The following is a 13149-nucleotide window of genomic DNA, read 5'->3' as shown; positions in this document are numbered from 1 at the left end:
CTGACCGGCTGCTTTGGGAAGGCCGGCGGGAAGCTCTCCCAGTCAGACTGCGCCCGGGCGGTCACAGGTGCAAACAAGACCGGGTTTACAGCGTTACACAATTTTCCAAATGCCACTTTCTCATCCAGCCACTCAACCTTGTGATGAGTTACGGACCTCTCTCCCTTCTCTTGAGAACAACAATCTTCTCCTCCCTTTGGCTCCCCCTCTGCACCAGCAGACAGCCTCACCAGGTTGCCTGGCCAGGGAACACAGCGGAGGCAGTCCAGAGGAACTGCTCCATATGCACATTTAGCTTGGCAGCTGCAACTCTGCTTCCAACTGCATTGTTAGAAGTCTGTAGTTGTGATGTATTCATGAAAACTTGCCAGATTTTTCCAACTATAAACCCTGGTGTATAGCAGAGATTGTCTCTGCCTACAGACCTTGCTTCACTTGAACTCCCTGATTATCGTGGTTATAGCAGCACTAACATTCAAAACAAGAGAGCTCAGCTTCCACAGTAATATCTTTACTGACACAGCATGTACTTGTAGATCCACTTATTGGTACCTAATTATTAACAGCTTTATAATGAAATATTACAGCACAGTTTAAGACAGAAATTTTATTTAGAGACTACTCAATTGCTAGATTGGAGATGAAAGCTGCCAACAAAGCAGCTCAGATTTGACAGTGACAAGCATTTATTAAATAGGGAATCATTATTCATGGTTCCAAATACTAAAATCCTGCATAAGTTTAAAAAAAAAAGTTTAATAAAACTTAGTATCAACTTGATTTTTTTTGTATTTGTACTTTGAACTCCACGTTCAACTACCAAACTGAAAGAAACATTTTTTTTTAAAAACAAAGAGTTTGTGGGGCTTAAAACAAGCAAACACTTCTATTTTTGATAAAGTTATGAAAACAGGCAGCTGAAAAGCTCTGCAATACTCTCAGTTTACATAGACCTGACACAAAATTAATGTTTTGTACCCTTAGGTTTTTCCAGTGGGATCTAGGCAACAGATCCCAACAAGTTCTGCTCCTCGAGTAGTGTGTATGTTATACTAACACAGGAGCAAGATGTTACAACAAAAACAGTTTTGCACTTCAGAACAGTTTGTCACTGGCAGTTGGATGACGGTGTCTCACACAGGAAAATGCCACTCCCTAGAAATATGAAGAAACTTTCCACTTTTTTCACTTCAGAGTAGTTCTTCCATGCATATATTGCTTTGCATTCAGCAGTGAGAGAAAAAAAAGAAATTTACTGTTTGGCAGTTCATCTCAAGATATGAGTGATTCAGAGTATTTTGAATGGGCATACAGTAGTGGGTTATCATTACCATTCTTTTCCCATGTCTACACAGCAGGAACTAAGCAGGCACAACCATTTGGAATAACTTGATATTAAATTCTTGATAAAGTACTCAGCTTGGAGAGTCAAATAGTAGGCACCATATTAAAACAAACTAGTGTATCAGTCCTCCAGACAGATGAGGGCTGGATCAAAAAAGCTGAGTTACAGCATTTATCATTATCCAACTTGCAGACTAAGAAGAACTCGCATTACACATGGGTTAGTTATCCTTTTAGATTAGTTTCTCTGAACAGTCAAGTGCCTCATCTTCTCTATCCTGTTTCTGTTCTCCCTTTGCTGCTTCATTTCTGGCCTATTTTTAAATGCTGTCCCTCCTCTGCCAGTCTGGGGACTCTGCTGTGCCATCTTGCTCAGCAGGAGAAGTTGGATAAAAAGACCAACAGAGATCTGCTGCTGCTGCTGAGCCTCTATCACCAAAGCAACAGCCAGTGAGCAGCACATGAGCCAGCCTGAGCCGTAATACAGGTGGGTGAAAAACAAGCAAAAAATTTGTAATTCATAATTCCTGGAGGGGAAATTAGCTGGAAGAAAATTACATGGAAGGAGAAATCTAGTATTAGTTCACTGAAAGGCAGCTTCTATAAAGAACTGTATTTATAAAGAAATTGTATTTTAAGGTTTTATAGTACAAAATGTTTCAAAACTGCTTACAGACTACTTAAGTACACTTTTTTTTTAAAGCAACTTACTTGTCTGTTGTGTACTGGGTTTGATGTACTCGAAGGACTGGATTGTGACAAAGCTACACTGCTATTTTTTCCAATCTGAAAAACATTAATTGAGCAGTATTGAGAGGCATATTTGTCAGTTGAATTCAGATGCTGGTGATGGCCTTCCCTTTCCTATGTAGTGTGGTACTAATCACGCTGCATTTGGAACACAAGTATTTTGCTATTGCAAAAGATATGCTTCAGATAGAATCATCATTATCTCTCAGAGCCTGTATACTTTAAATAGTCTTAAAAGGTACATAAATACTGTTACAGGTCAGAAAATAACATACAAAACAGTTGCTGAGGGAATATAAACTGTAACCCTCCACCTCTCTAGAGTGAAAGAATGGTTTCTCTAGTTACTGGAGTCGCTTAGAGCAGCTATTCAGAGAGCACAGGGTGTTTGAGGTCATGGGATCCTTCCCAGGAGACCTTCCCCACTCCTGGGGAGCTTAAACCACGTGGCCAAGCACCAGAGCATGCCCTAAGTTATTCCATTTTCTTCCACATATCACTGCTCAATAAAGCAAATATTAATCACAAGAACCAAACTCCAGAGGTTAAAATTTGCATTTGTATTCATTTACTGCTTCAGAGAATTTCTTTGGGAATGAGTGTAAATTGTAGCACACATAGATACATTCTAAAAGTACTCAGTTATAATATTGCTATATTCAATCAGCTTGTTTCAGTGTTAGTGAGTTTACAGCACTCTGCAAGAGCAGCCTGTTGTAAGTTTTTCCACAACGACCTGTAAACATGGAGTAGATAATTCTGTTGCGATACAAGAGGGGACACGGCTGTTGAGTCAGAGGAGTAGTTCCTCAGGGGTTACAAGACTTTACAAGAAATTAACCATGGATACCTGTCTACAAACAGCAGATGACTGCAGCATGAATACTTGTTTACAAAGTCACTGACTTCAAGTAACATCACTTTAATCCTTTGACAGAGAGGTAGCAAGGACCTGTCTTCTAAACAGTGAGAAATGCAGCAGCCAGTTTCTTACTGACTTGGTGGGGCTGTGGCATTGGCTGGCAGGGCCTTCACAAGAGCAGCTTTCTCCTTCCTTTCCGCATTGTTTGTTATTTTGCCATTTCACATAGAGTGAAAGGTAGCTTCTCTCTTCCTCTCCACATTTGCCCTTTCTCACACAGGGATTTTTTGAAACAGTGTTCTCTGTTCACATTCTATCTGGAATAAATGTTTAAAGTTTTTATTTACAGCCAGTTTTGAAGGTGCTCCCATGGTGCACAAAGATTAAAAGGATGGGTCCTGCTCCCTTCAGCTTGTTGTTTTGCCTTCCACAGCTGCTCTCTAGAAGATAACATTCTTCAACATACAAATCTTATCTACACAACCTTGTATCTTTCCTAGCCATTCAGAATATTGGGATACACCTGCAAACCTTTCTTCTCTACAAACACTATTACAGCATTCATAAACCCCTTCATAATAAATACATGTCCTCCTTTTAAATGGAGAAATAGTCACACAGGCTGAACAGGTACAGCACTCTGAAATGAAAGAAAGGTTCCAAGATGTCTTGGGTCTTTAATGACGGGAAACACCATTTCAAAAGTATTAGTGTGAGGCCAAAACTCAAATCCTCTTTTTTTCCCCAGTCTCTTTTAAAAATAAACTGTACTTCAAAACCCAATGGTTAACACTTCCAGTTACTATCTATCCAGTCCAGAGCTGAATTAAGTAAGAAAACTATACCTGAGCCTATCACCTGTTGCTGAGTTCTTAGTCTCTTCAATTTGCCATATTACATGAAGGAACAGCAGCAAGATTATAAGCCATGACATTTTTTGGGGTGGGATTTTTACTGTAACTGGATTTTTTGGACCCAGCAAGTCAAACAGCACAGCTTAAAAGGGAATTTAAGTAATGTACTCTCCAGAGCTTTAATAAACCCACGTCGAGTATGTCATATTAGTTGTCCCATATGCTTAAATGGGTACAAATTCCATTTATTTTGTATTGCATACAGTATCCTTGTCACAAAGACAATTAGCTGCCAGACAGACTTCTGAAATACAAGTAACTCCATTTTACCTCCTAATTTTGACTACTGCTGTAGCTCCAAAAACCAGCAGTATAAGATGAGAGTTTACATATATACATACACATATATGCATGTATACATATATATATATATATATATGTATGCACCTGGACATGTATATCTATAAAATACGTTTAAGTATCTTTATATGGTAACATTCATTACAAACATTTAACCTCCTACTTAAGAAAAAAATATTAGTTATGAATTTTTAACATTTTTACAAATATTCAGCAAAGACCTCTGATTGATTCCTTGTGGTTTATTTACTTCTATTACTGTGCAACAGGATGAAATACATAAACTGAAACAGGAATGACACACAGGAACAGATTTGATCCCAAGGGGACTCAGAATTTGAACTCAGAACCTCCTGCATGCAGCCATAAGATTCCTCACACTGCATTAGCTACAGATACAGTCTATGTCCTGTGAAAAGATGACACAATCCATTTCTTATTACCCATGTCTGTACCAAAGCACCAATTTGTACTTACTTTTTCTTTCCATTTGACACCATAAACCTCAGGGCAATTTAATCTTTCTGGGCACACGTTTCAAAAATCTGATTGTGTGACAGAAGGAAGAATTTACAGCATCCTCTGCTGACTGCAGTTACTTGAAGATCAGTTCTGATTGCAGGACACATTTAAGAGGCTTACAATAGAAAGACAATGCCACTACCCATTTTAAAAAGCCAAACGAGTCATCTCTGTTGCACCTCTGCTAGAAGTAGGAAAGTGAAAATATACCTGCTAGGCCATTCTTTGAGACCTTCATTCTGTCTCCTATACCAGCTTTAGGGTTCATTTATTCCTTTTTTCCTCTCCCATTTCTGCTAGATTACTTACGGATTGCTTTGCCCTTACCATCTTCTTTTCCAAATTCCACTTGTTTGTATGTGCAATATCCTTAGGAAATGAGAGTTTCACAAGAAGAAGAAAAAAAAAAAAAAAAAAAAAAAAGAATTCCTAAGCTACCTTAGATTCTCTGAGGTATCCTATTTTCTATGGCTTTGTCTTCCAGACACCAGGGCCAAGCATTGTTTTGTGTGCACTGCACAGCACTGGACACAGTAGCAGAATGAAACAGTAGATCATTATAAAGATCATATTGGCAGTTTTCCCACCAGATCTTACTTCACACATACTTTTGTCCTTATATGGCACCACTGAAAGAGAAGCCAAAGCTCTGTTGCTGTCAATGAAGCAAGCGTGTGTAACCTTATCTGCTGCACTGACTTCAGTATTCTGTGAACACATGTACACTGAAAGAGATAACCAAATGTCCACTAAAGGTCATCTGGTTAAGATCTTAATTTCTTAATTTTTCTAGTTTCAAACAGGAAATAACATCTGAGTTCAGGCACCTCAGACTCTCCCCAGGAGAAAGGCAGATGTATCTTACAGAAGAGACATGAAGAGACTTGCAAAACATTAGGAAATGAACCAGCAACAAGTTTGGGAAAAGAAATAAACAGAAATTCTGACTCTCATCTTCCTGTTTCAATAACACAATTTATTTCAGAGAGATGAGAATTAAGAAAAAATATTTTTTCTAAAAATTATTTATCCATTCTGGACATTCAATTTTACTTTCAGATATACAAATAGCTACTTTAATAATTGAATAAAAATCTCATAAAAATATTTTGAGAAAGTATGTATATATATATATGTATAGTTTTTTAAACTCTCAAAACATCTTTCTATGACTGGTACAAAACAAATACAAATATGTTTCTGTATTAATCTAGAAAGTAAGTTGTGTGATGAAAACCAATCTGAAGCAAATGCGGTATTTTCTTTTCATAATGCATGAAACATTTCAAGGAAGTCAGACATGATCTGCAAAAAAATAACTGGAAGAGTCCCTTACCTGCCGAGAGATGGAGCTGCTTGTAGGATCTGGCACCGCAGAAATAAGGTTGGCAGTGCTCTTTCTATGAACACTATTCATACCAGGCATTTTAGTGATTTTACAGGCTTTGCTACTAGAACTAGAGTTTTTACGTTTTTTTCCTTCTGATTTGTCAAAAGAAAGGGGAAGAGAAGACACTGCATTATGTGCTCCCAGGGAGTGGTCCCCTGAGTGGTGCACGAGAGAAGATACAGACAGATTAGAAGAGTCAATACTGCTCACTACCATGCTCATGTGTTTCACTGAGTCTGTTGAACTACTTGACAATGAAGTCCGTCCTGAGGGCTCCGATTTGGCACTGAGTGGGCTTGTTCCATTATTGGTATTGTGCACAGACACACTGTTATAGGAGGATGTCGCCTGATAGGAGTTCAACGTTGAACTGGGGTTCAGGACACAGTTCTTTTTGTGGGACCCTGAAAATGAAGACGAGGGAGATGTCTGCAAAGATAATGAGGACGATGATGACGATGAAGACGACGACTGCGGCTTTTTCTTTTTGTTACTTGAAGACTCATCACTCCGTGATGACAGGTCTTTCACTTTTGAGGATTTGCTGGTTTTTGTTTTGGATGGCTTGTGGGATGGGGAAGGGATGACTGCTGGCACTGGTGATACAGCTGATGGCGCCTTAAAAGTTGAGTCCATGATACTTAGGCTTGCAGCCACGTGAGGAAAAGCTGTGGTGTGTGACATAATGGAATTCGTCTCTGCCGTTGTCACAAAGGCTGCATTTGATAACATGGCTGATGTCATTATGTAAGAAGAAGTGATTCTTGAACTGATAGGTGTTGAAGGAATATACACCGCACTGGGGTTGCTGAAGGGCTGTAAGACTGATGCTGGAAAAGGAGTGGAGACATGTGCTGCTGGAGAAGGCATGGGACTGTCTGCCGCAGGAGGAATTTTCCTAAATAGAAAAGGAAAGGGGAAAAAAAAAGAAGAAGAGATTTAGATACATAAAATATTCCATCCAAACAATGCAGATAGGAAATAATTTCCATGAAGGCCAAAAAGGCAAACCTAGTTCATTATAATTTTGATTCCTATTCTATTCTACCAATCACATACAGCAATTAAGTGCACAGGATTAAAATTTAAACACATTATTACAAATTTCATTTCCTTTCCCCCTCTCTTATTTTACCAAACAATTAAAAAATGCAACTAAAATGCCTGACAGTGGCATCTATATGTATCCTAGTCACTATGTTTCATTAATTGCATATGTTTTGCGTCAAAGTTCATGCTGCGGAACAGTTTCAATATCAACCTAAACTCATAGGTTAGATTTCAATAAGGTAGTAAATGAGCCAGTCTGGGGGGTTGTGAAGCAATTAATCATTGAGTTTAAAGAGGAAAGATCATCCCTTTCCAAATGCAGTGCTATTCCCAACAGCTCATTTGAGAGCTGGTTAGATGAGATTAAACAGGGAAATGATTGATTAATTTTCACTGATATTGAAAAATTGACAAAATATTAAACAGAGCTTGATAAGCTTTATAAACAGCTGAATACTCTTCTGAGAAGAAAATCTAATAATATTACCTGTGAAATTAGTAGGATGTATTCAAATTCCTTTCCATTCAGCCATCATCTATTATTTTATGTAGTGTGGTGTTATCAAAGAACCAGACCTTCATAATGTCTCTTGGAAAACTATTATGTGAGCTTTTCCCATTATTTAGACTTACATTTAATTCACAGTTTAATCCTATTTCTCTTTGCTAAGAAGCTGTACAGCCCCATAACTCTGTCCTTGTTATCCTTCCTACTGACACCTTTCCCCTTTTTAAAGGCTTACTCTTGCCCTCACATAGCATGGTAAAAGAGCAGCCCTGGGTGTGCAAATCCTAATTACGAGTTCTCTCCAGGTATTCCTCCTATGGAGACTGTTGGCCAGAACACTGTTTATGTCACAGTTACATAAGGGATTACATACAGTCCATGGTGCCAGAAATGAAGAAGTCCTACTGCCTGCTACTTGCAATGCAAACAAAGCTGCCCATCAGAGCAGCTCCTCAGGTTACTTTTAAAGAAGGACCAACAATTCACACCCACCTTTGCAAAGTACTTTGAGAACTAGGGATAAAAGTTCTTTGTTAATGTCACAGTTCTGAAAACACAGCCCTGCACCCCTGTACCTCTAGCCACAGCTGCAGAGCTGTAGAACAGCAGCCTCACACCCAGCCCTGCTTGGGGAGCACAGGAAAAGGTCAGTCCAGAGGAGGGTTGAGGACAACAGAGGAATAAAACAGAGGTTAGGCACTGTCAGCTCCCTGTGTTATACAGGCAAGTGAGTATGGCTGGAGTTCATTAAAATATTAGAGATTACATAAACAGCTAGAATTTGGTAAAACGTTTGAAATCAGATTTAGTGGGAGCAGGACAAGGCCTGTTTACTTCTGGTATCAAATATTTAACTACTGTAGAGGTTATTTTGGTTTTCTGTACTAGTTTGCACTAGTAGTGGCACACGTTTTGTCAGATGCCCAAGCATCTTTTCTCCTGACAAACAAAGCCAATAGGTAACAAATTTTAATCTTCCTATTTAAGGAAACTAAAATATTTTTATTTGTGGAAGGTGACAGACACTAGTGTATAAATTTACAAAGCAGATCGAGCATGATCAGTCTCTAAACAGACATGAAACTGGCCCTTTTATGGCAGAACCAACCATTTCCAAACTATATCTCCTAGCACAGTGGCACTGTCATCATTAAGATACCAGGTTAGTCAGACAAGCCAAGCTTTAGTGCTTTAAAAATATATTTAAATAAAAATCAAACCTTGTTTATCTAATGGCTGGCATCCAATGAATATAACACAGTCCTGATAATAAACAGTGACATGAAACACTGCACTTTAGTGTCATTACACTGGAAGAAGAATGCATATTCTGTAGCAGAATACCCCCAAAAAATCAATCCTATCTGCAGATGTAATGAGCTTTCAGTTACTTTTTTTTTAAAGAATTAACATTTATTTTAGAAGTGCAGTCCATTTTAATGGAGCTGTGTAGGCAAAGCCTATGGTGCTTGGAACCCGCATATGTGATACAGAGGTGCTTCAAGAGTGACTAATAATCAGAACTTTAAGATCCCAAAGGCAGTAAGGGCACTATGGACTAAAAATCTATCATATTCCATCTTATGCACAGACAAATGTGGACCAAGTTCCTTATCTTACAACTCATGAGCCTTACACAGTGAAGCCTGAATGGGTGATGCAGGGGCATGATAAAAGTTTAAGCAAAAATCTGGATTCTTAGGGGCTATAAAGAGTCCTAAATCTGGCAGAAATTTACATCAGACTAGGAGATTGTTCTGGTGGGCTGTATATACCTTAATAGAGAAGAGAAAATTTGTACATGCTACTGCTATACCTTAGTACAGAGGTAATTTTACAAACGCTGGCCATGGAGTGTTTAATTTTACAGAATTAAAAAAGTTAAATGATCCACCAAGTGTAAAAATCCCACTTACTTCCACATCTGTGAGTTCAAGTGTTTTTCTACCATGGAGTTCAGTGCGAATCGAAAATGGTCCCATCTTCTGTCAAAGACATAGTACCCTCTTCCCATTAAACGACTGCCATATGAACAGAACTGAAAGAAAAGGTATTTCAATGTTGCTTATAAAAATGTATTTCTACATTATGAAATATTTATTGATAGATCAAGGAAAACCGTTGTAATTTGTATCATGCACATAAAACTTATTTTTAAATGTGGTTTTCACTATCTGCAGCAAAAATAGTTTTTTTACGAATTACGAAATATGTGCATAATATCTCAACTTCGTGTAAAGTATATTTCATACTTCATTAACGAATCAGTGCCAGAGAAAGAATGTAACTGCTGAGGTACTTATAAAGAAAAAATTCTTACTGCCTCAGAAAGACAAGTTACACTGTTCTGTGCATCTTAAATCTCATAACTGCATGACAGCAATAAAAATATAACTGAAGAGGGAAAAAAGTGCAACAGGAACATCTTTAGTATCTACTTAATAAACAAACCACTGACATTTCAGTAAAAAAGTATATTATCATCCATGGCATCTGTGCTACAACACAACATGGGATACACTCTTCACAGCGCATGAAAATCAACTGGAGGAGTAGTAAATATTTTGAGAATTCTGCAGAGCTCAGGAGTCTTTGCACTACTTCCTCTGGAGAGCTTCCTGAAAAGTCCTACAACACTGAGATGTTACAATCAGGAACATGTTCTTGCTTCAGCTCAGTCTTACTGATCTACATGATGCAGAGAACTGCTACAATGCCTGTTTGTAGGAGAGAAACCTGTTACAAAACATCCTCAAAAAACAATACAACTCTCCATCGTAAGAGGGACTGCATGGTGACTGCAACTGTTCATTCTCCATCTGTTTCATGACCAGGTTAAACAGGTTAATTAAAACCACCACCTAAGTTGACAAACTCGCCTCATCTCCCAGTGAGCTAACACTAACATCAGGTACCACCAAGAGGTAATTAAAGTAGCTAGTGACTTTCCCCCTGATCAATTATTACCACCTGGCTGGGAGAGGGACTTCGTAAGGAAAACAGTTTAGTTGAATATGAAATTCAGCATGAACTGAGCTGGAGGTGATTTACACCATCTTTTCTGTCTTCACGCTGATATGGACTAAGAAGTTTCACTACCAGTAACTGTTTCAGTTGAGTGATACTAAGATTTCAAAGAACAGATGAGTCAGTGGGTTTGCCTTGAAACAGAACAAGGATCCTAAACCAAAATGGCTATTGACAGCCATGCCTCACTGCTGAGGCGTGTGCAAGAACTGGCTGCACTTAGATTATTTTTTGTGTGGGCACCCATGCAGTGAACCTTTAGTTTTTAATTCATAGAGAAGCAGTCAGCAAAACCAAAGTAGCATACAAGAGTACCAAGGAAACAGGAGGTTCCTGCATATGACAGTATCGTGTGGAGTACAGTAATTCTCATTTTCTCTGTAAGAACCAAATACAGGATTTCATCTGACAGTCATTTTATGTTCAGGCCATACTTCTTCCTGGTGTCTGACAGTAAAAAGTTCTCCTTTGCTCTAGGGAATACAAACAATGCTACCAGCTATCACAATGTTTGTTTTATTCTGCATATCATATGGAAAACATGTAAGTGTATTCCTTGGCTCAATTTTTACGAGAACCAACTCCTAAGAAGTTCAAGAGTTCTTCCATTGCTTCTTGGTTTGAACAGCATAAATAAATTCACACTGCAGAGATAATATCACAAAGCGGCTTTTGCTATTTACAGTGAAATTTCTCACTAACACAGAAGAAAGACAAAACCAGCTGCTTAAACACATACTTAAGCCACCACCAGAGCCTTTCCATTTTGACATGAATGAAGCAATAGTTTCTAAGTCCACACACACTCACATAAATGACATTTAATTACTGCTTTAAACCAGACTACAAAAATGAACGGAGCACTGCCTTTTGCCACCAACTGCAAGGTACAGTTTCGTAAGAAGGACAACAACCAAGAGAATATCTGCTCATGTCACATTTAAAGCAATGCAACTTTCCTCAGTTTAGCACAACTACACCCAATTTGAGGTCTACTGAGAAGACAATCTAAAAATAGAACTTCTGATTTTCTGCTGCCCATCTTGTCCTACATCAATGTATCGTGTGTACTGACCAGTGGTCTCCTTCTACCTTATCCCATCCTTACCATTTTGTGTTAAATGTATTTTTTCTCTTTAGAACAGGGTTCAGAATGTAAGGTCTTCATTCCTTATTATTCATTCTTACTAAATTTACTTATTTGTTCTCCCCTCTCTAATTATGCAAGAACAATGACAAGGCATGCCAGAGACTGACACATACCCCAAGAGGTCTGGGATGGTGTCCAGAAAAATGACAGTCTAATTTATCGGATTCTTCAGCTCCATCCGCTTCTCCTTCATCACTGGACAATCTGCTCGTGATATCTCCTCCCATGGAAGGCAGTGGCAGTTCTGGTACATACCCACTGTGGTTTGAAGAACTGTTGCTGTTTATGCTATTTGCAGATGAAGGTCTAGAAGGAGAATATACATTTAAATCATCAGCAGTAAAAGGCTCTATAAACCTACCTGCTGGCATCAAGCATCAAAGCAAATGATGCCAGAAATTACCAATGTAAAGAAGGACAGTAAAAGACATTGAATAGCTGACATTAGGTCTTGTCAGAAATATATTGTGCGGTTGTCATCAAGTTAATGTTAGCAGAAGCACCCTTCTATTGCCTGAAATTTTAAATTTGTCATGAAGTTGGATTTCAGATCTTGAAAGAGGCAAAGTATATTTAAAACACAAATAAAAACCAGGTGTATAAAATCTTCTTACACGGAACCATTACTCAGCTACTTGATTAATCCCAAGGGTCCACTTATGAAATTATATTTCATACCAAAATCCTACTAAAATTAATGTACTAAATATAAGAGTGTTTAGCCGACACTCTCTACAGGTAGATTAGTGAGTGAAGGAACTGGGAGAACTCCTCACAGTGTGTAGGTTTTCTTTACCATTGTCTAAAATGCAATAAAACAAATTAGGAATGTCTTTGCACCACAGGGTGTGATGGTGCCTTGCCTTTCAAAAGTAGTTTGAAAACAGATTAGATTAGATTAGATTAGATTAGAAGTGGGGGTGGAAAAGGTTCTCAATTACAGTCTGTACAACCAAGACTCTGGTTGTATGGAGAGCTCTGAAGCTGGAGGAGATGTCCACACTGGGCAAATTCTGCAAATGATTATTACCACAGGCCTGGACCCTAGGGTGTATCACCGTGTCCCGCAGCCATAGGGTGGAGGAGGAGAGAAGATCCAGCAGGCAGGAACTGTGCAGCAAGATTGATTTATTTAATTATTTTACAAACTCTTTTATAGACTTTTTTCTTCATAGTCTAATTGGACAAAGGATCAGCCACCCCTTGGGGTGATTGTCTAAAATCCTAAAACATCCATTGTCAAAATATTTTTCTACTATACCACAAGCAAGACTTTTCAAGGTTGCAGGTGGCTTGGTTGTTTACATACTCTGCTACCTCTTCTGTGAGAGA

The 13149-nt window shown here is 38.5% G+C and overlaps 1 protein-coding gene across 9 annotated transcripts in view; it reads right to left on the bottom strand.

The window, feature by feature from the left end:
• The window catches only part of ATXN7L1 (ataxin 7 like 1), a 120592-nt gene that overhangs the window by 11326 nt on the left and 96117 nt on the right, over window positions 1-13149 (bottom strand). For 7 of the 9 annotated variants that reach the window (XM_042018365.1, XM_042018368.1, XM_042018363.1 and 4 more), the window contains 4 exons: window positions 11931-12123; window positions 9557-9678; window positions 6029-6980; window positions 2056-2130 (listed from right to left, as the gene is read on the bottom strand). In XM_042018365.1, the coding sequence (XP_041874299.1) occupies window positions 2056-2130; window positions 6029-6980; window positions 9557-9678; window positions 11931-12123 (1342 nt within the window). Of the gene's footprint in view, window positions 1-2055; window positions 5062-6028; window positions 6981-9556; window positions 9679-11930; window positions 12124-13149 lie in introns of those variants that run through there. The other 2 variants (XM_042018367.1, XM_042018366.1) reach the window with 2 other exon arrangements.

This window comes from Corvus kubaryi, unplaced genomic scaffold, assembly GCF_017639235.1.
Source record: "Corvus kubaryi isolate FWS band 111438036 unplaced genomic scaffold, C.kubaryi_AGA036_p1.0 137, whole genome shotgun sequence".
Classification (NCBI taxonomy): Eukaryota; Metazoa; Chordata; class Aves; order Passeriformes; family Corvidae; genus Corvus; species Corvus kubaryi.
This window is presented reverse-complemented; position numbering and strand designations above follow the sequence as displayed.